Source organism: Momordica charantia (genome assembly GCF_013281855.1).
Source record: "Momordica charantia cultivar OHB3-1 chromosome 5 unlocalized genomic scaffold, Mcharantia_2.0 BLBB01000005.1, whole genome shotgun sequence".
In the NCBI taxonomy this organism is placed as follows: Eukaryota; Viridiplantae; Streptophyta; class Magnoliopsida; order Cucurbitales; family Cucurbitaceae; genus Momordica; species Momordica charantia.
In genome coordinates this window covers 23,143,211-23,168,617 of record NW_028275163.1, presented here as the reverse complement: position 1 = coordinate 23,168,617, position 25,407 = coordinate 23,143,211, and the positions used below count along the sequence as shown (strand labels likewise).

At 34.8% G+C, this 25,407-nt stretch overlaps 3 protein-coding genes across 6 annotated transcripts; 1 reads left to right on the top strand and 2 right to left on the bottom strand.

Annotated features, from left to right (window-relative positions):
- The first annotated feature begins 2,447 nt into the window (after nucleotides 1-2,447).
- Nucleotides 2,448-5,528, top strand: LOC111014244 (UDP-glycosyltransferase 73C6). The gene is made up of 2 exons (XM_022288911.2): nucleotides 2,448-3,311; nucleotides 4,514-5,528. Exons 1-2 carry the CDS (start codon nucleotides 2,603-2,605, stop codon nucleotides 5,278-5,280), a joined length of 1,476 nt encoding a protein of 491 aa, XP_022144603.1. The 5' UTR covers nucleotides 2,448-2,602; the 3' UTR covers nucleotides 5,281-5,528.
- Nucleotides 5,529-10,083: 4,555 nt separating this feature from the next.
- Nucleotides 10,084-14,363, bottom strand: LOC111014273 (putative pectinesterase 14). The gene is given in 6 exon segments (XM_022288941.2): nucleotides 10,084-10,310; nucleotides 10,312-10,399; nucleotides 10,736-10,989; nucleotides 11,498-11,704; nucleotides 11,824-11,995; nucleotides 13,651-14,363. Coding segments are annotated over 6 exon segments (1,227 nt in total). The 5' UTR covers nucleotides 14,073-14,363; the 3' UTR covers nucleotides 10,084-10,226.
- A 3,046-nt stretch (nucleotides 14,364-17,409) lies between these two features.
- On the bottom strand, nucleotides 17,410-25,200 carry LOC111014293 (Acyl-CoA N-acyltransferase with RING/FYVE/PHD-type zinc finger domain-containing protein). 4 transcript variants are annotated; one of them, XM_022288966.2, is made up of 21 exons: nucleotides 24,129-25,200; nucleotides 23,917-23,994; nucleotides 23,613-23,814; nucleotides 23,360-23,483; nucleotides 22,530-22,619; nucleotides 22,057-22,155; nucleotides 21,060-21,152; nucleotides 20,836-20,917; nucleotides 20,680-20,739; nucleotides 20,534-20,586; nucleotides 20,280-20,446; nucleotides 19,832-20,042; nucleotides 19,643-19,700; nucleotides 19,454-19,510; nucleotides 19,083-19,328; nucleotides 18,583-18,647; nucleotides 18,407-18,463; nucleotides 18,237-18,351; nucleotides 17,984-18,124; nucleotides 17,790-17,903; nucleotides 17,410-17,603 (listed from the first exon to the last, which is right to left on the bottom strand). In XM_022288966.2, exons 1-20 carry the CDS (start codon nucleotides 24,867-24,869, stop codon nucleotides 17,799-17,801), a joined length of 2,844 nt encoding a protein of 947 aa, XP_022144658.2. In that variant the 5' UTR covers nucleotides 24,870-25,200; the 3' UTR covers nucleotides 17,410-17,603; nucleotides 17,790-17,798. The 4 variants fall into 4 exon arrangements, with proteins under 4 accessions (XP_022144658.2, XP_022144657.2, XP_022144659.2 ...); XM_022288965.2 differs by having other exon boundaries at nucleotides 17,410-17,903; XM_022288967.2 differs by having other exon boundaries at nucleotides 17,410-17,903; nucleotides 18,237-18,330; nucleotides 24,129-25,199.
- Nucleotides 25,201-25,407: the final 207 nt, after the last annotated feature.

Below are 25,407 nucleotides of genomic sequence, written 5' to 3'. Positions count from 1 at the left end.
CCTCTGATATACATATGATGTACCCCTTATATACATCTAATGTACCCCTGAATATGAATGTCAGTGCATCTAGTGGGCTCTTTTCAGATATTCAACGAATTAGATGCACTAATAACTGTAGTGGACATCTCCTAATATTAAATGATAGAAAATGTCCAAATGGTCAACTGCTAAATATTTCTATTTGGGTTAGTGCTAGCATCTTGAAAATGTTATCTATTGATTCTAATTTTGAATATTGTTGCACTTTTGCACCAGAATACCATATTTCATTCCCCCGTTAAAATAAAATTAGCATTATATCATATGTAAATCAGACAATCACATAAATAGTATATCATACACTCATATTAGTAATATATCAAACAATCATTTCAGTAGTATATCAAACACTCGTATCAAATAATATATCAAGCGTATATGAAACTTTGACATCAATAGTATATCAAACACTTATATTAGTAGTATATCAAACACAAATATCAACAGTATATTAGATAGAAATTGAAACGTAGGGTTTTCTAAACTTATTTTTTGGTTGCTTGTGTTTGGGTTTAGGTCTGTAGGACAATGTTATCCTTTAACATGTGGACCTTCGTTTTTTTTAAGAAATACTATATTTGAAAACCAAAACATGATTGCTGTTTTGTTTATTTTACTAATTTTTTTTACCGTATCTAAATTTGACACAAAAATTTATGCTATGGTCACTCTTAAAAAAGCAGCGCGTCGTTTTTCACGTGTTGTTGCCAAATCAACTTTTTTCTCTCTTTCACAATTCACGTGTTTGCTTCTACGGCTGTTGCTGTTCTTTGTTTGGTGCAATGAAACAGTGCAGTGCCCCCAAAAGTCCAAATCTGGTCGTCCGTGCAAATTTCTAAAGCTGTGGGCTCTCACCACAAAATTAAAGAAGAAAAATACTCTTAAATTTCTTTCCTATCCTCACTCTCAAAAAAAGTTGGTTAATCACTTCATGTTTTAAATTCTAATTTCCTTCGCAAATAGTAATAATAATAATAGTAAATTCTGTTTTCGTCCAACAATTTTCACATCCTCACCTTCTAGCAAGTTAGCCTCGTTTTTTTAATTCACTTGTTGAGGGAAAAATGCGAGGAGGATATGCGTTGGATTCTGGGAGCGACAACAAGATGCGGGACTACGGTTAATACCATACTCAGGACCTCGTACAGCTCGGCATGTCCCTACACAAAATCGTTGTACTTCTGGTTGGCTACCTATGCCTATAAAATGGAATGACTCCTATCACCACAAGTAAGTGAAAAACTTGTCACTTGTGTATACTTCTATTTTCTTACTCCAATCACTAATTTGAGCGTCAGAGTGTATTAGACGGGTCAAATTTTTTGGTTGCAGACTCATTTGCCATCAGCATCACCAAATCCTAGTTTATTTCATACTATAATCGATTTCTTTAAAAGCACAAAAATAATTAACAAACTAAATCTTAGGAATATTATTTAAACCTATTTTAAAGTTCACGGCATTGTTTAATTTAATCTTAACTTAAAATGAAATCAATAAAATCTGGCCCACGAATTAACAAGATTAATTTTTTCTTGGTGACATGTCCATGCATCCAAATATGCAGGTTAACAAAATAGTAATTTAATGTTACGATAGCCTTATGTTAACAAAGTTTTTTAGATAAGAACTTAGATTGAAATTTTTTAATACATGAGAATTTCAAAAGATTAAAAGTATATTTGGAAATAAAGATATAATGAGTGATCTAAAAAGATTTAAGTATAATTAATTTTTTAAAACCACCATCCAACCAAATCAAGCATTAAAAATTAATTTAAAGTGATTTTAAACTTTTCTAAAATCAATTTTTTAATTTACGAAACATGATACAAGTGATTTTGATAATAATAAAAATGATTTTGACACGGTGAAAATCACCTCAAACAACACACGTGAAGAACCAAATTGAGAATAAGTTCAAAGATTGGGAACCATTGAGTAGGTTTAACATAAATTAAATGGCAGAGAAAGTGGTTTGGTGATAGATGCAGTTGACACAAGCAAACCCAGTTTGGTCGCTGCTGGACTGCCTTGCATTGTGATGGCTCCACTTACCCGACCACCCCACGATTCCTTTGCAATTGACTTTATTTGGCAACCCTAAACCCTTTGCCAAACCCAAATTCTTTCGTACTCATAGTTATTTATGCTGTTTGAAAGCTTAATCGGATAAGTTAAGAGGTAGGCATATAAATCTTTTTAAGTATGTTCTTAATACTCTCTCATATATGCCAGTGATGAGAATAGCTCAGTTCTTTTTAGGCTTAAGTGTCACCATCAATATTAATAAAATGTCAATGATATTTCTGTAAAAGTTATAAAAAAAAATTCGTAAAAAATATTTACATTAACAAATAAATATTTTCTATATTAATGTTTATAATGCGGAAGGGTTTTCTCACCACACACTCGCAGCTTGGAAAATGTCTCGTCACGCACCACACACTCAGAAAGAAAGGCGAAGAGATGAGATGAGATGAGATAATATAATAGGACTTAGTTTGGTTGTTATAATTGTGTTGCAGAGAGTCAGAGAGGCCTTAGTTCAGTTTCATCCATGGCTTCGGAAAACGCAGCAGCAGCAGCGCCCCACTTCCTTCTGTTGCCAATAATGGCGCAAGGGCATCTGATTCCAATGGCGGACTTTGCAAAGCTTCTGGCGGAGCAAGGAGTGAAAGTGACCCTCGTCACCACCCCTCAAAACGCCCCTCGTTTCCAGTCCCTGCTCTCAAAACCCGCCCTCCAAATTCAAATCCAAACAATCAGTTTCCCCCCGGAGAATGGGATCCAGTGCGAGAATTTCGACTCGTTGCCCTCCCTGGAGTTGGGCGCCAAATTCTTCGCCGACACGTCGCTTCTGCGCGGCCCAACTGAGGAGCTGTTCCAGAGGCTCTCTCCTCGCCCGAGTTGCTTGGTGTCCGACATGGCGCTGCCTTGGACCGGTGGTATTGCGCGCAAGTTTAACGTTCCGAGGCTTGTTTTCTACAGCTTGTCCTGCTTTTACCTCCGTGTTATAACCACTCTGCGAACCACCACCGATGTGGTTTACAAAATCATGGCTGCGGCTGATTTGGAGCCCGTTACGATCCCCGATTTGCCCGACCCAGTGCAGATCACCAAGGCCAAATTGATCTTCAGTTTGGACCCCATCTTCATGGACTGGAGCGCCCAAATGGCTAAGGCCGACCATGAATCCTATGGTTTCGTCCTCAATTCCTTCCAGGACTTGGAACCCAAATACCTCTCCGAGTTCAAGAAAGTAACAGGTACCATTCAAACTAGGATTTTCTCTTTTTCTTTTTTTATCTGGAGATTTATTAAATCAAACTCGAATTCAATGAATACTCTCAGTAGACTTTTTTGAAAAACTGTTTTCAATTCTATAATCTTAATAAGTTTTATCTTTTTACATTTTCAGATTGTGAATCCAAAATTTTAAAAGACAGATATTCTGTTTTTTCCTTTTTCATTTTAGATTTACTTGAATGACTTTTTTTTAAAACTGTTATGGCATTCTATAACCAAAATTTTGAAAAAAAAACTTTTTTTTAATACAGAATAATATTTGAAAGGATAAAATTTTGATTAATGCGATATTTGTTGTAAACTCATTTCTTCTTTTTCAATAATGTTTTCATTTAATCACTTGTTTTCGAATCATTAACAAAATTCACCCTAAATTTTTTGAAAGGTAGATTATAGTATATAAAATTTCAACTTTATTTCATTTTGGTTGGAGAGGAGTTTGAAATGTCTCATTTTAATTTTACCCATTTTGGTTGTTGCGTAGATTTTGTAGTCTGACACCCATTTGTCGTTATTTGCATCAACCAATCGAGCCACGTGGCACTACCAAATAACACATACTCAAGTTAGGTTATCCATATCAAGGCACAAGTTAAGAACTACAATGATTTTTTTTTTGTAAGTTCAATTAATAAGGTAGACATGTGAAAAATTTATGGACTAAAATGTAATAAAATTGAAAATTTTGAAATTAAAATGAGATTTGAATCTTTTTGAGGTACATTATTAGAAAGTAGCACAAAGCTCAAAATATATATATATAGTAGAAATGACAATAGATCTACTCCCATATAAGATTAACCAATCATTAAATTCTCATTAGCCAATATGTTAGAAATATTTATGTGTAGTTTGGTTACTATTTTATTTTTAATTTTTAATTTTTTAGAAATTAATCTTTGTACAATTTCATTTAAAAGTGTTTCGCCTCCTGAGAACATATTTGAATTCTTAGTCAAATTTCAAAATCAAAATAAATTTTTGAAACATTAATTTTTTTTCTTTTCAAAATTTAGTCGAAATTTTAAAAATATTTATAAAAACTATATACAAAACAAACTAACACAAATATATATGAAAGTAATGTTTGTAAGTTTATTTTTCAAAAATGAAAAACAAAAAGAAATCTTAATTTTTTTTTAATTTATATTCTTAACAATAGGATCAAAAAAAGTATGGTGCGTTGGACCTGTTAGTCTATGCAACAAAGACACAATGGACAAGACTCATAGAGGTGACAAGTCAGCGATTGGCGAACGTGAATGCCTTGAGTGGCTCGACAAGCAGGACCCTAGCTCAGTCATCTACGCCGCACTCGGTAGCACATGCAATGTGGCAACATCGCAAATGATAGAGCTGGGGCTGGCTCTCCAGGCATCCAACAGACCATTCATCTGGGTCATAAGACAAACCAATGCCACACAAGGACTAGAGAAGTGGCTGTCAGAGCACAATTTCGAGGACAAGGCCAATGGGAGAGGCCTCGTGGTCCGTGGATGGGCCCCGCAAGTGCTGATACTATCGCACCCTGCCATCGGTGCATTCGTAACACATTGCGGTTGGAACTCGACGATTGAAGCCATCGCGACTGGCGTACCAATGGTGGCGTGGCCGCTCTTCGCCGACCAAATGTTCAACGAGATGTTGATTGTTCAAATTCTTAAAATTGGGGCCAGCGTTGGGGTGGAGAAATGCTATGCGTGGGGAGCCGAGGAAGAAATTGGGGTGCAAGTGAAGAAGGAAGCAGTTATAGATGCAATAGAGAAGGTGATGGATGGAGAGGATAAGGAAGGGATGAGGAGGAGGGTGAGGGAATTTGCTGAAAGAGCAAAGGCCGCCACGGAAGATGGAGGTTCTTCTCATCTCAACGTCAAGCTGTTGATTAAAGACATCATGGATCAAGGACATTCTGGCCCGAATAAAATTTAGGTCCTTACGGATAAGTAAACCATCATTAAAAAATAGACGACTATTTATTCTATTTCTCTCTTTTTTATGCATTTATCTCTATTTTCTTAGTTAGGTCCAACCCGCTAACTTCTCTGATGCTTCTACTTTCTCACAAAATTGGGAGGTTGGATTCATTTGAGTTGGAGGATAGGGTCGAGGTAGCTGAAACTATGAACTCTTGGACTTTGTATTTTTGATTGATGAAGTTATTTCCATTGTTGAGTTAATATTCTGAACTTAATATTGGTAGTTGTTTGATCACTAATTGTATCATTTTAGATTCAATTTATGATCGAGAGATGAAAGTTGAATTGAACCTTGAGTGTTTAGCCATGGGTTATATTGTAAGACATTGTTTGGGATTTTGGATTCAAAATAAATGAGAGCGCAAGTGTACGCCCGTCACAAGTAGTAAAAACGGAACTAGTATTCCGAGTATCGATCCTCAGAGACAAATGAAGTCTTTTTATAGGAAATGTTAATGATCAGGAGACTTTGTAATTGAATTTGGGGTGACAAATAATAAGGATAATGTTGGTTTTGATATTTAAAAACTCAATGCAATAAACTCAGCCCAGTTACTTCAAATTAGCTAAAAATACACAACTTGTTCCAACTAGGCGCCAGACGCCTCTCATAAATTTTCTTCAGTTTTACTTCGTCATCTTCTTATGTCTAAGTGATTTTGAAGGTTTAAGTCCATTCCTAATATGTCTATTATAAAAAAGAACTTAATTTAGTAAAAACCAACCGTAACATTAGGTCGAGGTCCTATGTCTAGGCTACCCGAGCGAAATCTTTATGTTTAAAGTATTCCTCTCTAAAGTTAAATCAGTGAAGTTGTGAAAACGTATCAACCTTTTCAGTATTGATGCTTGGTTAAAGCATTAATTGGTCAAATCAAGTTTCAACTTATGGAAACAACTTTAAGTGATAAAAGAGGAGAAAAATGTCTTATACTTACGAAATTGTTTCAACTTATTGATTGACACTAACCCTAGATCTCTGCCCTTGATAAATGAATCAATACTTTCTACTCGAGCTCCATCATGTACTATTTACATCAAAACCCTCAAAAAATGAGAGCTCGAGTGGAACAGAACAAACGATGTCGAGTCAAGAGCATCTTCATTCCTATATAATAAAAAATGGTGGGTGTAAGAATCCACAGTAGATCATGTCCTTCAAGTCGCACGTTGCTTTCTACCACATCGTTTTAAACGAAGTTTTACCATAACCTCTAATTTCTTGGAACTGGTATGTAATTGATTCAATGCCTTGTTGGATTTTAAAAACTTTAACTAACTATCCATAACCGGGCTTGGGAAAAATAATTTAGCTCATGATAATAAAAGAAAAACAGAATTTAATGTTGATGGAAGTAGACGACATAATTAAAAGTTAAGTATAATTAAAACAAGTTGGAAATTGTGGAGTTGCAACCCGAATAACCCTAACCCGTTCTCTTTCAAGATTGGGGAGCTGTACTCGGTCGATTCCTCAAGATTGAGTGATTACAACTTCGAAATAATAATGAGAGAGATAAGAGTAACAAAGAACTTGCTGGAATTTTAATTAAACAAGACTAAAACTTACAATTGAAGAATAATAAGCTGGAAAATAAAGGATGAACTTGAAATAAGTAAGGTTAAAACAATAACAACTCAAAAACTTAAAAGAGAAAACGTAAACAAGCTGAAAAGTAAATGTCTAAAGCTGAAATGATCACTACGGGATGATGAATGAAGTGAATGAGTTGTTGAATTTATAGGGACTTCAAGGTGGTTAGGAGGTCGAGAGCTTTGTGGAGAGCCATCGATTTCAAACACTTTTTGGTTGGGTAGTTGTTGAATTGGCAACCTTTAATGTATGGAAGACACGTGGCAGAGATTTGGAAGGCTTCAAATCACACCAAAACATGCGTTTTACATTAAGGGCAATCTCGGGATTGGGGAAGGTGTCAGGCGCCTAGCTCGATATTTTTCTGTACAAAAGTGTAATTTTCGTTAGAAATCAACTCTAAATGATGTAAAAACATCCTATGTGCATGTATAACCCAAGATAACTTAAAATGAAAGGTTTTGGATACTATACCAAGCTTAAATCACGGTTTCCGAGTTTAAAACGTTAGAAAACAGCACACATTTAGCTTCTTTTTACCCTTATGAATAAGGGAAATCAGACATAGATGTTTACGAATTCTTGTATAGCATTTATGAATCTTTTAAGCTTAATAATTTTTAATAGGTTCGAAATTTTACAAAGATGTAGTCATTTGCTTGTCAAATTGTTTGTTAATATTTGAGAAAAATTAGTAGTAAATAAGAGGGAATTCACTATCAACATAGGAAACAAACAAAGTTAGTTGAAAGTCCCAAACTTTTCTTTATTAGTTTTACATTACTTCTTTTTTAGTTTAATCACATGTTTATTTGTCAATATATCAAATGGATTAAGGTTAAATTTAGTCGGTAATTATTGGCTAATTAACCATTCCTGCTAAATCCAACAGGTTTATACCTGGGTTTTGTTGAAAATTGCTATGATTGTTAAATAATATGGATTATAATATTTCATAAATTAACAATAAATATTTTTCTCGCGATTTAACTTTATGGCTAAAATAGACCTACTATTTTTCGTGTTCAGATAGTTGATTTTAACTCATATACTTTTAAAACATTTATTTTAGTTTCGGTACTTTTAGGTTTTGTTTATTTTAGTGTTTGCATTTTTAATTTTTATTTATTTTAGTTATCATACTTTCTTTGTTAGATAGTTAAAATGTGATAGTACTCACAGAAGGTGAGGATAGAAAAATTGTTTTAGATGAAAATAAAATTTTTGTTTATTTTAGTCCCTAAGTATCACTTACATGGTGATTTTAAAAAATCAAATATATTTAAATCTCTTTTATCAAAATCATTCATTTTACTATCACTCTCAAACACACTCTTGAATTGTTATAAATAGATAAATATCGAGTAAATTGGCACAAGTATTAATTTATTTGTGAAAGAAAATATAGCAGTTTGATAAAGGGTTGAATACTATTTTCTCCTTTGTACTTTATAGTTCATTTTAACTCGTATAGTTTCAAAATATTTATTTTAGTCTTCATACTTTTAGGTCAACACAAGTATTAATTCATTTTGGTCTTGTACTTTCAAATCGTCTATTTTGGTACTTATACTTTCAACTTTTGTTCATTAATTCCGTACTTTAGCTTAATTTTTTATTTTCATTTCTCTCTATGCTAATTTTAACACGACAATTTAGTCACTAGGTTCGAATTTGTACTTAAAAAGATTTTCCTTATATATAAAATTTATGCTAAAATTTACGAAGAAAAATCAAATGGTCACTTGACGGCGTCGTTTTTCACGTGTTGTTGTCAAATCAACTTCCTTCCATCCTTCACAATTCATGTGTTTGCTGTTGGTGTTGTTTGTTTGTGGCAATGAATCGGTTCAGTGCACCAAAAGTCCAAATTCTGGTCCTCATCTTTAAACCTGTGGCCTCTATTCATATTCATCTGACTTTACCCTTAAATCTTCTCGATTTAAATTCTATTTTCGTCCCATCAATGTTCCTATCCTCACTTTTCAGTAATAAATAATTTATATACCAAAAATCATTCTCTTTTCTAGAACTTGAACACTAACAAATTAATTTAACTTCTTTTTTTCTTAATTTAAAAGCACAACTGAACTGCAATTATTATAGACAACTCCAAACTAAATTTTAGAGAGGGAGTATAAAAGTTATTCCAACTTTAGGTAAGATATATTCATGAAAAAGGTACACCAGTTCAAGCTTTGCTTTGGAATTGTTCGAGTTTCTTTCTCTCGATTTCTTGGGTTATATATGTTAACTTCTATTTAGTGGATTTTTTTAAATAACGTTTTTATTTAAATTTATTTTTAAAATAATATGACATTAAATCAAATTAGATAAAAAATGTTTCTTCTGAAACATTTTGTTTTTGGAATTGTTGAGCCACTTGGTCGTCGCTTCAAGAGACGACAATAATGACGTAGCGCTCTATCGGTGCCACGTCTTATTTTTTAAAAAAATCAAGACATGGTCGTCTCTAGAAGAGATAACCATGTGTTGGCACGCATTTTGTGGTAGTCTCCTAGAGAGACTACATCAACTTTTATCTTTTAGGAAAAAATAAAATATTATTATATATTATATATTGGACAACTGTTTTAGAACATTAAATCCAGCTGTGGTTCAATGGAATTTTAAACACCTTATTAACATGACTTCTAGAGTTTGAATCTTGATAGACTCGTCGAACCAACGAAGCGGATGAAGAAAAAGTTGAAAATATCTACTGCACCACTAATTAATATTCAGTTTAAATTTCTACTGTACACTATCTAACTTTATCTCACCAAGTCTCACACTCACATTTTAGCTTCACTTGGAATTGAAGATTTTTGGAATGGGTTGACGAAGTATGGATGCCCACCTATTTATAGCACAACCATACTTACCATCAAGCAAATTTCTATGGCTACAAAATATGCCACATATTAGCCCGTCTTGGATAAGATGATGATCTAATGGCCATAGATTTGCCACATATTCCACTCTAGTAGCTTCTAGTTGCTTCAACTTTCCAAGGAAAAATTTCTTAAGCAAACTTGAGAAATCTCTTAACCTAGTGGCTTCTAAAGACTTCAGAGGCTTGTTGAGTGAGCTTGAAAAATATTATTTAACACATAATAGTATATATATCCATAAATAATGAATGTACTTATTAACGTCTCTATTTATAACAGTGAAATCTTTAACAAATCTTTTTAGACAGTAACTCAATTGAAACTTAGAATTTCAAAAGATCAATAACTAATTTTTTTTTTTAAAAATGCAAAGATTTGAGAGCATGGACTATATTTTTGTTTTAACATAAATTAATTGGCAGAGAAAGTGGTTTGGTGATAGATGAGCCATTCACTTCCATCAACATAGGAAACATCCATATAAGGTTCAGCTTCCCATTTGATTCAGCTGCTTTGCATATGGAACTCTCAACCTGTAATTTGCTCCATCTCCAAAGCATTCATATTCCCCAAACAACACACTCCTCAGATCACAATGTACGACAACAAGAAGATGAAGCTCGAGACGATGAGTTTGACATACGTTTTAGTTCAAACACCTTTTATTTTTACATAATAAATTTATTTAGTTACATAACATTTAAAAGTTAATTATACTATCAAAACGAACATAGTTTAGAGGTTATTAGCATATATCTTCAATCAAGAGATTGGAAGTCATCTTTCACTTTAAAAAAAATAACTTTGTAATTTTAATCTTAAGTGTCTTTTCAAAAGCTATTTTTAAATCAATCTAATTTTCACTCTAAATTAGTAATTTTTTCGCAAGAAGAAAAAGTCATTCTATATACAACACTTACTGGTCTCGGGAAGGATCTCTCCAATCATTCCATCCATCGGGGGCGACAACTCCGCTCATGTACGTGGTGGAGAAGACGACGGTGGCAGAGGGCCCCCAGGCGCGGCCGAGCCATACCTTACCGGAGCCAGTGATGGTGCAGTTGACAAAAGCAAACCCAGTTTGGTCGCTGCTGGACTGCCTTGCATGAGCAGTGATGGCTCCACTTACCCCTCCACCCCACAATTCCTTTGCTATTGACTTTATTTTGCAACCCTACCATTACCAAAACCCAAATTTCCTCATTCTAAGTTTCTTTTCATATTCATAGTTATTTATGTTACTTAAATATGGCAAAAAAATACGGGAGGTCTTGCTTTGATACCATATTTACCTATTGTTTATCTAAAAACTGAGCAATAAGTCGTCAGTTAAAACTTGCTATCTCTACCCCTCTAAGTAGTCATAGATCTGAATTAATCTCTGCCTCCTCATTCAATGTAATAATATTCTAAATAAAAACGACTAAATAGCTAATACGAGTATAGCTCCCGAGTATCTCCACAATAGTATGATATTATCTACTTTTGGCATAGACCTCACGATTTTGCTTTTGGTTTTACCCAAAAGACCTCGTATCAACAGAGATAATTGTCCTTCTTTATATACCTATGATCACCTCATTCTCTATTCCATGTGGAACTTTGTTTGTATCATCCTTATAAACCGAACATTTGTTATATTAAAAAAACAACTAAATATATCCTAATGAAAAATAACATACATCGTAGAGCGATCGGGCGTTGCCGAAGATGAAATCAATGGATCCTTGAATGAAGCATTCTTTGAAGTAATGTCTCCCCTTGTAATCATAGAGTGTGTCTTGGGCTCCATAGAATCCACAGCCATAGAAAGCAGCTTCATCTGCTGCAACTCTGAGTGCCACTGCCTGCCCTCCACTTATCCCTGGAGTTGCCTCAGGAGCTGTGTTCTTTTGATCCCCCAATTAAAAGAACCCACAAAAGATTAAAGATAGTTAAAAGTAGAAAATTTGGCAAATAAATTAAAAAAATGAAAGAAATCAAATTAGAAGATGTTTTTTTACTTTACTTTGAAGCTGATGTTGAAGGCAGTGAAATTTAGAGCAAAGATGGTGAATGAAGAGCTGTAAATGGTGGATCCTGTGGAATTGGCAGTGTCATTCCATTCTATTGCAGTGTTGAGGTAACCCTGTCCTTGGATTATCAAGTTTGTTTTGTTGGCTTCTATCACCACCTTCTCCCTGCCACAATTTAGAAAAATGGACAAAATAAGACTTCTGTAATAGTCTCTTAAGTTTTTTAATCGTTCTTCTCAAAATACAAGTTTTCTAGTCACTGCTGACATCACCAACTTTGACAAATGACCTCCTATACCCTCTTGCTTTTTTTCTCTCTTCCAGACTCCATCTCTCTTCTCTCTCCCCCACTAATATTTTAGACTTCCCTCCTTATTTCCTCTCTCTACCTCCACCTTCCTCTTTTTTCAGATTTTTTTTCCTTCTCTCTGTTTTCTTATCGTAATTTTTCTTGGAGTTTCTCTTTTCCATCTTCCTCTTTCTCTATTTTTTCTATTACTATTATTCTCTTTCTTCTTTACTCACCACAAAAAGTAATTTTTTCCCTATATGATTCCCGTGACTGACTATGGATGCATCAAAGCCGACTAAGGAGGTCGTTCGCCGAAGAAAGAAGATCAGTAGAAGAGGAATGGGGGAGCGATGTTGAGAGAGAGGGAGCGAGGTTGAGCGAGAGAGAGCAAGGTTGAGCGAGAGAGCGAGGTTGAGCGTTAAAAACCCCTCATTTTGCTTTCATCTCTTTCATTCCTAATTTAAAATTTAATCAAATCAAAATATCAATTTAAAATCTAATTACAAAAAGAAAGTATTCGAATTTGAAATTTAATTCAAATTTGTTTCTCAAAACCTCTTTTTTAATTAGATTTTAAATTGATACATTTGATTCTCTCGCTCACCCTCGATCTCTCTCTCTCGCTCACCCTCGATCTCGCTCTCTCTCGCTCACCCTCGCTCTCTCTCTCTCGCTCACCCTCGCTATCTCTCTTTATCTCCTCCCCCATTCCTCTTCCACTGAGCTTCTTTCTTCGGCGAATGACTTCCTTCGTCGGCTTTGATGCAGCCGTCGTCATCGAAGTTACAGGAACCATGGTTTTTTTTAAAGTAAATTGCTTTTTGTGGTTAGTAAAGAAGAAAGGGAATAATAGTAATTAGAAAAAATACAGAAAGATGGAAGAATGTATGGAAGAAGGAAAAGAGAAACTCCAAGAAAATTTTAGAGAAAATGAGAAAAAAAAAAACTTTGTTGAAGAGGAAAAGAGAATAATGAAAAACAATAAGAAAAAAAAATCTGGAAAAAGAAGAAGATGGAGAGAAAAAAAGAATATGGAAAAAGAGGGAGATGGAGGTAGAGAGAGGAAATCAAGAGGAAAGTCTAAAATATTAGTGGAGGGGTAGTGAGGGTCATTTGGTGTGAAGGTAATGTCAGCAAATGCCTATAAATCTTGTGTTTTGAAAAGGACTGATTAAAAAACTTAAAAGGGACCTATAGAATGCTTATTTTGTCCATTTCCCCCCACGATTTTTTCTTTCAACCTAATTTTTTAACATCAAAACCACACTAAAAGAAATGGTTGTTTTCCGACGTTGAAAAAATTGTCACGAGAAGTTATTTTCTCTAATCGTCAAAAAAACTATCAACTTTGCTGCGAAAACGTTGATAGATATTTGATATCTTCCGATGTTCTACAAAAAAACGTCGGGAATATGGGTCTAAAAAGTCAAAGATACCAAAATTGTGCTCTAAATATTCCCGATGTTAGAAACGCGGAGAGAAGGGAATATAATTAGAAGATTTGAATGTGTTTTGGGATGATAATGACCTGTAAACACCAGCCTGAATTAGGATAAGGGTTCTTGAAGAGGCATAATCAGGAACAGCATCCACTGCCTTTTGCACACTGCTGAAATTTGCACATCCCTTCAAATCAACTGTCAAAGCTAGCGAAACATTGTATATAGATATCAACTCAGAGTTCCATTTCTTCTCATCACAACTCCTAATTCTATGCTTCCATCCATGATGCTGCTTGTGTTTGGACACAATTTGAGTTACAAGATACCAAAAATAATCATCCAAGCCGCTCTCTTTCACTAGACTTCTGAAAATGCCAAGCTCAAAACCACCGTCTCGAGGACCGATCGCGGTCGAGGAAAGCGAGAAGGAGCAGAAGAAGACGACGACGGAAAGGGCTACAATGGCAATAAGAGTAAGCCAAAAGGAGAAATTTGTTTTGATCCTCATGGGTTTAGGAAGATTTGTAACAAGTGGGATTTGAAGGTAAATGTAAATTAAGATGTTTTATATATGCTGGATTTTGAGGGAGGGTGGCTTGGCAGTTAAGAAGGCTAAGGATTTGTAATGAATTATTTTAGTTCATGATGATGATGAACATGTAAACTTCTTAAAGGGAAAGGTTGTAAATTTATTTTTCCTCTAAAATTTTATCATGTTGCTTTAAGGCAAAGCATGGGGGCGGTTGTTCAATGTCATCATACTTGTAGAGCAAAATAGTGCATTTTTTACCCTTTTTTTTTAGTGGAATTTTTTAGTCTTCTTCACAGTGGGTCCATTTAAGATTCTGAATAACAAATAATTAAATATTATCATTTCTAATCTAAATCCTCTTAATCCTTTTTTATACAAGATCAAACCAAAGAAAAAAGAAAAAATAATAATAATCGTCTCCCTTAATTTGTTTTAGATTAAAAAAACTATATAAAAGATTAAAGTTTTAAAGTTTTTTTTTTAACTAATTTTAGATTTGAAATATTTGTATATATAAAAAGTTATAATGTGAATTTTTCCACTCCTTGTGAAAATTCTTGACCCTAATCTTGGTTTTACATTTACTTTTCATTTTCATCCCCATACATCTTTTTTCGGAAACAAAATTTTTCTACATTTCCCTAAATATTTATGAATCATATATATAATAATGAATTATATTTGATAATTTCAAGGAAATGGGTCCTTTTACCTTAGAGAGAGGGTCATAAAATTTTAATATTGTAACCATGTTGGTCAATTATGCTTGCGTTATAATTTATAAATCACGTGTGTGATAGGGGTGTGACATTTTTTTTTTGCATTTCACTATCCACTTTCCTATCGGATTAAAATTTGCAATGTTTTTTTTTTTTTTGTTGACAGCTAAAATTTGCAATGTTATCCTTTAAAATAATAACAATACGAGTTATATTATAGGGATGGGCGTAAAATATATATATATAGGAATTGGTTACATTTATAAGTTTTGATTAAGATTTTAAAGATTTTTGAAAGGTGAAGAACCAAATAAAGAAATTATTATCAAACAAGTATAATTTATTTTCTAAAAAAAACTAATATCATCACACATGGTGGTCCTCCAATCCCAACTAACCAATAGTTGGAGGTCAATTTAGCATCATGCATATCTGACATATGTTTGTGAATTCTTTCTCTTAGGTAGCGACGTCAGTTAGTCGGTCCGACTAACCAATGAAGGTCAACTTCGCACCATGCAAAACCAATCTGTCAGTCGTGCCTCTTAACTTATAAATTCCCTCTCAATATTTTTCCCTCATACTGCCCTCTCTCGCACATTCAAGACCACAGTCAGGCACTCATGCAACACCTCTCTAACATCCAAAACCATTAGCCATTGATTACACTAGGAGTTTAAGGAAAAACCGACGAAGCCAATTAAATCGATAAAATCGTCTGTCAGTTTGAATTGGTGTCGATTTCAATTTTGATATTTTTAAAAACCGAAACTAGTGGGTCAGTTTCGATTTCTACCACAAAAACCTAAGTAAAACCCACATATATATGCATGCATGTATATATGTATATATGTATGTATATATATAATTCCTGGAGTCCTACGGCATTCTCACAGAAAGGAAACATGGCTAGTAGATAACTATTTTGTTATCGTAGAAAGCAATCAGTTCTTTCCGATCTTATTCGGGCTTGGAAAGGTTTCCTTTATCAATTCCAAAAGTGGAGGAGCTATTATCTATGTAAATGAAGAAGCTGTAGAAGAGCCTTGATTTTACGAATAATGGGGTTCTTGGCTAGAAGAAAGGTTCTGACCGGGGATCATTTTACTGCTTTAGGGAGAGATCCTTTGAGTAGGGGATCAAAATGTTATATTTGAAAAAAAACTAAATGTGGTTGCTATTTTGCTAATTTTAGTAAATATTTTTGTCATAGTGGCAAAAATATTTAGTAAAATTAGCAAAATACAACCACATTTAGTTTTTTTCAAATATAACATTTTTTCCAACAAAAAACGGAAGTCCAATTTTAAAATTACAATTTTACCCTGCAATATCTGATATATCTGTAATATATCTACAATATATCTTATTAGTGATATATGTCTGACATACCACTGATATAATAAAGATATACAATTGATTTACTTCTGAAATAACTATGATATCTACTGAACTTCTAACATGGACCGTTGATATACGTATGATAATCATTGATTTACCACGCTGATACAACATTTATAAATCTATAATATATACTTGATGTCTCTAATTTACCATTGATGTACAAATGATGATATACCACTGATATAACTATTATATCTACTAATATAACTTCTTATATATGATCATATGATTTACCACTAATATAACACTGATATATATTTGATATGTACTTAATATACTTCTAATTTTCTATTGATATACTTATGATATAACCATGATATCTACTAATATAACTATGATACATGTGTTTTGATATAATACTATTATATCCACTATTTTTTCATATGCAACAAAATTTTTGAAATATAAAGTTATTGTATAAAAGATTTCTGTGGATCATGCACGTCAAGAGTACATTGAATGTATATCGAAGTATATCGATATAGATTGAATGTATATCAAATACAGGTGATATACATTTAAAGTATATCAGATATCATAAGGTAAAATCCAAATAATAAAAATTCCGAAAATAAAAATTCAAATATTTCGCTTCATTTGAAATTTTGAAAAGTTGGTGCATTTTTTGAAATACATAAATTATTTTTGCTACCCGCTACAATTACCCTATTATTTATTTGTTATGTTTTTGTTTTCTATTAAAATAGAACACCAGCCCACCAAACCCAACATTAACTAACTACCAAACATATTTGAAAGCCCAAGCCCAATAGAAAACTGCCCAGAACAGAACCAAAGTTAAACCACCGCCAAGAACTTAACCGAGAACAAGTGAACCGATTAAAACCATTCTGAACCGCATTATTCATTTAACCCGCCAAACCAAACCGACAAACCGACGATTTATTGATTCCGTGCGGTTCATTGTTGGTTCGCCTACGATTCGGTTCGATCTACGTAATTTTGCATTTTTTTAATCGATTCGACTTCAGTTTTGCCCAAAACCAAGGCGAACCAACCAGACTACACCCCTAGATCAAACTGATTGGTAAATATTTTTACTAAAATTATATTATATTTGAAAAAGTAGGTTCTTGTAAACTTCTACTAATGGTCACCATTGAGTCGATCTGACCTCTAACCCTAAACTAAGCAGAAGCCAAAATTTACATTAAAAGGAAGACTGACAATACAAAAATTTGAACCAAGGATTTCAAATTTTCCTTCTAAAATCATTCCATGGCAAAACTAACTATAAAATCATCATACTAACATATTTAGACACCTGAATATTCACAAGCATGCATATAGAGAAGCATGAATGGGAAGGGTGTTTACCCGCCGGCTGGGGGAGTGGCTTCCTGGTTTTGCCTAAAGCCATCACCTATGAAGACCGTTTGTAACCCAAGGAGAAGGTAAGGGGAAAGCTACACTTTGAAGGTATAATATAAAACTAAAATGGGGATCGATAATAGAGCTCATCTACTGAATAGACTAAGAAAAGTGGGGGAAAATATATGAGCTATACACAGAGAGGAGAGGCAGGCAAGATTAGAGGGAAACCTCACACCTTCCATTGTCACAATGGAGCACCTACGACCCGACATGAGGGGACCGGTTTCTGAAGCATTGATGTCCCCTTGAATGTCACCATCTGGCAGCAAGTTCTTCTATAGCTGCTAAGCTGCAGTGAGTCGATACAAAAGTTTGCTCAGGTGGTCGGAATTTGCCCAATTTAAGGTAATGAATAGGTGGAGTATATACCTGGTCTGGTTTAATTCTTTCGAAACCGAATTTTTGGGTCCAAATGGATTCAGCTTCTTCAGCAGCCGGGAGAACAAGGCACTTGACTTTCAAGAAAGCTAGCAGCCTCTCAATGCATGAAAACAATGTTTGGAAGTAGCCCTGTCATTATTACATGTTTGGAAGAATCAAATCAGATTAGCCAAAATACAGCATACTGATTACTGATTAGAAAGTCAGGGATGTCAAAAACTTTCTAAATTGCTATACAGACCTTGCCATGGTTACCATTACTTGTTGCAACCAACGGTAGCTCTGCAATATCTTGCCCAAAAACACGCAGCATTGCAGCAGATACAACAAATGAGCTGTGAAATACAAATAGAGAACTGTAATGATAATTCATAACAGGTTACAGGTCGAATTGATAAGGAAAACTCTTACTTGACAATTAATATGGCACAGTACATGCCTCCAAACTCTTGTCCACCTACATCTCTTCTGTGAGATAGAATGATAGATAATAACAAAGTATAAGTTGCTAGTTCCAATAAACTGAATATGGCCAGTATTATTGCCATAACAAGCAAAAGATCATGATGAAATAACATGTCACCAACCCGTAAACCATAGCTGGAATTAGATCACGTCCACTTGTTATATCAACTATAGGATCAAACCGATCCTGTAAAGTAAGAATGGCATGTTTTAATCAGATATTGCACCTAGGTTCATAGTTAAAACGATGGCAACACAAATTCTACGATTCATGAAATTCAGAGACTTCTCATAAAATAACAAATAGACTATACAAAGTACAAGCATAATGATAGCTTCCCAGACTCGTCAGCATTGCTTTTGTATTTGTAGAGTGTAGCATACTATTGGAAGAAATGATAAAATAAAGTGATCTGGAGTCATAAATAATTTATCTAATACTTTAATGTAATTTAGGAAATTCAAAAGTCAACGTGACCTCAATTCCTTTCTACTCCGACACAGTTTGATCCAAGAAACCAAGAATGTTATCTAAACCAGTACCTTATTCGAACATAGATTATTGCTATAGAAATGAACTTAACTAACGAACCAAATAAAAAGAAAATACAAGAAGACTTACATGGAAGATTGCAATGGCCTCCGAAAGTAGCAACCTAGTTTCGGGTGAAGCAATTTTGCCACTGATAAGCCTCCAACTGACATCAACATCAGCCTTGATGTCTGAACCATTTTCTCCAAGCTTTCTATTGACAGCATCCAGAAGTGAATCGGGAAGCTTCTCTGGTCCACGAATTAGCAACTTCTGTAGAGCAGCATGTATCCTCGTGCAATCTGTGCTACAAAACCACTTTCCTCTTGGCAATTCCTGTTTCATAACAGGTCTTTTCAGTTCCTTAATCCGGAAAGAATTTGGACATTGTACAAGATAATAGATTCTTTTCGCACTAAGGATTTCAGGTTAAAAGTAAGAGTATGATTTCTTGTTCGCACCTTAAGAAATGCCATTTTGTGATCTTTCAAACAGCCCACGTGAAATTCCTTCTCACACTGACCAGAAATCAAATGAAGAAATTGAAGAAAGAGCGTAACAGCTAGTAACACGGGCAAGGAACTGGAAATGAGTCAATAACAACAGCACTAGAATGTTCAATTAGAAATTTAGATGATATAACAAGATACCTGATCACAAAGTATAATTGTGCGGGGACCAAAGCCTGATTTGCTGAAATCAGAGCCACTGCATACAAAGATGAAAAAGAAAATATTAAACTTCAAACCAAAAGCAACATATAAGAGAGCACAAAGTGAAAATAAAAATGAAAAGTCCTAGCCATGGACATTTGAGAGAAGGAAAAACACAATTAATACCGGCATAACACACATCCACTAAGATCTGTTTCAATGTTCCTGACCATTCTAATGCATCTTTTAGTTATCTGCTCAATAGGGTCAACTCCATACACCCTTCCGGCTGCAACAGCATTGGCATTATGCTCAACAAACTTCTCTCTTTGGAACATATTCTGGCAAAATTTACAATACCAATCACCACGAGGAATACTTGGTAATGATGCACATTCTGCACAGATGAATGGAACAGCAAATCAAAAACTCTACTCTGGCAAACTACAAAGTGAATTTTTCAAAGATATGAATGGGCCAAGAATTCTAAGTCATTATACTTGGTAATGACCATCTATATCTAACACATTTATTTAAAATACTTCAAAAATAATAATTAAAAAACCGGTTTAAAATGGAGAAATTTCATATAAAAAAAATTGTTGCGTTCATAGTTCTCCATATTATGATTCACCTTTGTGGAATGCCCTTGGGCAGCCATCACAAAGCAAAAGATTTCCACCATCTAGACATATGATGCATAAGTCATCATTATCCTTTGCAGAGTACTTGCGACCTTTCGAGAGAGAGATTGCTAATTCATGCAGAGAAACCCCATTTGACGTGTAAATGTATGCATAACTGCCAAACAAAACCACCACATATTTGAAAATATTAGCAATGAATAGTTTGAGGAGCTTATATATAACTAAAGAAAAATATGCTCACGGTTTTTTGCGAGAAGACCAACCAGCATGAACTTCAAATTGTGAAGGACTGACCTGCACATAAAAGGTAAATATGCTAAAACCTTTTCTAAGAGTTCATAATATCACTCATGAATTTGAAAGTACGAGAATTCCAAAAAGTTTTACCACACAATTGCAGCAGCAACATAAAATTCCAGACCCCTTCTTATAACCTTGAAGCAATTTCTGTACGTAAAATGAGTAAACCACCATACATTGATATTAACTGAAGTAGTACTTGAATAGTTACGCAGATAAGCATGCATGATCTATCTTAACTACCTGTCCCCTTGCAAAATACGCTACTTCAGTTCCATCAGGTAATCCGCCTTCCTCAAAAACCAACTTATGCAACCTCTGATCTCTTAAGAATAAAAGTATTCAAAGGTAAAGTAAACCATAATATTTATCGAGACTATGAAACGTATTTGCTTCCATAGTATGGAAACAGATGGAAATTTGTACCACTAAAAAATTAAAAATCAACAAATGATAAAGAAACTAACTTCATAGTTATTTTCCACTGATTTTTAGCTAATGAAGAACTGCACTTTGAAACAGTTTGGGAGGACTTTGACATCGAGGCTGGTTTCAGTGACCTGAAATTTAAAATAAAGAAGACATTGAAAAGAGAAAAAAAAAATTGAGTTCAACGACATGTGGGGTGAGGATTCGGATCTCCGACTTTTTGGCCGAGGATATATGCCTTGACTAGTTTATTCTCATGTTGGCTTACAAAGATAAAATATATGATAAATCTTACGAAAAAGAAAATGATGCAGCGGGTCTGGGTGGATTAAAATGGATTAAGCCACACCCTGACAAACAAGGAGAAACTCCACCGTGAGAGATCTAAACAGTCTCCATTTATTTATTTTAATAACTTTCAAATACAATCTAAATGGATCTATTTTCATCCTTAAAAGAATGAAAATAATAATAAATCCTAAAATGCTTATTGAGCAAATAATAAAAGTTATTAACTAAAACTAAGAATTTAAATAAACTAATCTAATATTAAAATAGGCAACTAAAATAATTATGTCAAAGGGAAAATGATCCAGTGGGTTTGTGTGAATTAAAATGGATTAAGCCAAATCCACAGGAAATAGGTAGGAAATCCTAAAATGGGAGAAGCCTATCTAAAAACACATTCATTCATGTTCAAACCTTCTAAATAAAACTTAAATTTGGTTATTTAACCTTACAAGAAAATGAAAATAAATAATAAATTCTAAAAATGATAATTGAAATATTAATAAAAGTAATTAACTAAACTAATCTACTAAATAAAAATAAGCAACTAGATTAATCATGTTTTATTACCTCCTACACCAGAAAAATATGAAATTTCAATTAACATAAATTTTGCAATTTTTCGAACAAAGTACAGGGTACTGTATAAGAGAGAGAACAACTTGGTAAAAATATTTTGAGGGAAAAAAAATCTAGTAGAAAATCAAAGCGGGTAAAAATAGTAAGCTAGAGATAAACTGTACTAACTTTTTTCTCATCTTCAATGCACTCTTATTCTTTGAAGGAATACGCATCGGTGCACTTTTTGAGGATCTTGAGATGGAAATGTACTCTGACGATTTTGACCTGAAAGTTACACCGATGATTGAACTTGAAAAGGCATTAAGGGTGACCACCTTAGAAAAATAAATTTCCATAATGGAAAGGCATAAATTTCAAATTTAGTCCTTCAATCCCCAAATGTGCCAGGAGAAATTAATTGAAACTGGAAAGCAAGAAATTCTTTTGTTACTATAGTCTTCTTTTAATTAGCAACGATAAGAAGGCTTTACTAATGTAGTTCTTAGGCGGGTGTTTTCTCTACCCAATTACTTCGTCTTTGTGACAAATACATTTCTCGTTTCTTAAAAAAAAAAAACAAGAAAAAAAAACCAGTAGTATACTAATAGGGGGAAAAATAGCACAGAGAGAGAGAGTAGAAACAGAGGATTGATACTAACTTTGCTTTGATCACCCATTTACGTTTATATCGTGGAGCAATCTGTACTGGAGCACTTCCAGATGATTTTGATGTGGTCGGCTCGGTTGACCTGAAAAATAAAACAAACTTAAAGAAATAACGTCTTCAAGATATATACCAAAGAAAAGAATATCAAGACAACATTTTTTTGGCATTCATGATTTAAATTGTAGTCAATTAAAAGAATCCATACTTTTTAGTTTAATTAATGGCGTCCTAGAAAATTACACTGTTGAATAGAATACGTCAAATCTTATATGCATTACTTATCTCATCTATATTTATTAAGCCGAGTGCTACACAACCCAATTTAAAAACTTTTTTAAGTTTTTCTATCTAATAAGAGTTTTACGTGGCTTGAACCTGCAAATAAGATATACTTTCGGAAACAGTTCGTGTACTAGCTGTAATCTTATATTGTCATGCGTAGAATCATACCAGGGCAGAACACAAAATTCTAACTTCATTTTCCAGAAGCCATAACATGAACTGGGTTCGGGTCTTGTGCAAAGGTTTAAAATGAAAAATGACGAATCGGCAAGAACCCATTATTTTTTTATTTTTTATTTTTTTGATAACTGGGAATCGACTCCAAACTCGGATTTGGGAGACATCATGGATTTTTGGTATTAAACCTACCGAACTTGAAACCTCTAGCAGTATGACCAAGAGACCCAAGCCCTTGCCAACGGGTGCAGGAACCCATGATAATACAATCATAATTACTCGCTTTACTCGCAAAGACAAGGAGCAAGATCTTATTCCAGAGAACAGGGAGACAACTTTATCTGAAAGAAATATACACTGTACCTCAATCTCTTAACAGTTGCCGAAGTGAGGGGAGTTGGCAATGTGGGCGTGCACTGAGATCGCTTCGAATCCTCGCACGAAGAGCATAAAGGCCCCACTTGTCCAATTGATGAAGGAAAGCATCCTAGAAGTCGTTATACACACTAATTATTTAACAGGTTATAAATCTTGTAAACTACTTGGTTTTGGTTGAGACTTATGACGGCTACAAGTGGCGACAAATATTTAGAGGGAAAAAAATTCACAATTTCACCTTTACACTCTCTACACGTAAAATATTTTTCATCTGGAGAAGAGGTAATCAGACTTTGTATGGTGGCCTCTAGTGTCTGCCTACTTCCCTTGCATGCTCTCAACAGGTCGAGCAGGCTCTTCCCGTTCTCAAGACATATATACTGTGCCGCTCGTTTATATTGTTTACAAGCGTGGATCTCAAATTGTGAAGGAGGAATGACCTAGATTGAAGAAGAAAGTAAAGAAAATCAGGTGCGGAGAAAGAAAAGTGTGGCAAAATTCATTTCATGAATTCCCATTTTAAATCCAAAGAGATTACAGACTCTGCATCCGTTGCAGGACGAGCATGTACACAAAATCCCACCATCTTTAATTGTACCGCGCAGACCATAATCATACGCCTGAGATCAAAATTCAGCACGAAAAATGAAGCTGGTTCCCAGATTTATACAAACCTAATTCTAAATGAATCAACGTACTGAGAAAATTCAAACGTTAGAATTCAAGAATTTAAATGAGCAAATGGCTACAACACCTTCTTTACACCCATGTAGATGACAGGTACCCCCTCCAGCAAACCAGTATCAAACAGCTCCCTCACGGTCATTGGCTTCTTATTCAATGCAATCTTCTTCGACATTTTTAACTCCAGCTTATTCTTCGGAGTTGACAGAGAGTTGACTGTTTCACTTGTTGCCCCGCCCAAATCTGAAATAACTTCCGTTTTAACAGACCCAATTGTAATCGGGGAGCCTTCTTCCACGGGCTCAATCTTCGGTCTTAATGAGGAGCGTGTAAATCGCTTAATTCCCCACTCAGGCAAATTCTTCTCAACTTTTCTAGCCTCTGCGATAACTACGGGATTCTCCTCTGCGCCATCTTCCTTATCTGTAGACTCTTTCTTACAGATAAGACTCGTCGAATTGCAATTTGATTTCTCCGAAGCTATAGTTTGAATTTGAACCTCGTCAGTCCCACTATCCTCACCAACCGCCAAGCTTCGAACAATTTCGTGCCCTACCGCGCTATTACACGTCTTACTATTCTCATTCCCAGAAAACCCGCTGTACACATTGATCCGAGACTTCCTTCCTCTAGTATACACAATCAAACCATTGACAACAGAGCCTTTGAATCTCTTGCACCTACTACTCCGAGCAGCCTCGTCTAAACAACTACTCGACCTTGCCTCAGCCAGAGTCTCGCTACGAGTATGACCGAGAGACCCCTCGAGCTGAGATTGAACCTCCAAAGCAAAAGCCAACTCCCGCTTCATGCTTTCCAACCTAATCAGTCCTCAAACTTGAAATCCACAAGAATACGAACCTCTAACTTCTACAATTTGAAAAGGAAAGTCCGGAACAACGAATGCAGCAGCGGATCGCAAGCTTCGGCGTGAGCAGACATGGAGGAAGGGAGATCGGGGGAAATTGGATTTAGGGTTTTGGTGAGGTTTTAGCGGAAAGTAAGGGAAGAGTAGGAGGAAGAAGAAGAAGGTGCAGCATCCGCAAGCATCTATGGAATTAGAAGGTGCACGCAGTGAGGAAGTGAAACAATGGAGAAGGATAAAGATGAAGGCCTGCTGCACGGGGACGGGCAGATGGGGCAGCATTCGTAATTATGCAATTTTTAGTTATACGGACCGGAAATACGGACTCGAAATGGAGGAAAAAAAAAAAAACAGGACTGGTACGTCGTCGTTTCGACCTGGAAGCCACGGTCCTTACTAGGCCCATCAGATCACTTGGGCCGGCCCAGTTTATCCACTTGCTGAGACATGGATTCTTCTGCCATACATACATGATACATGTAAG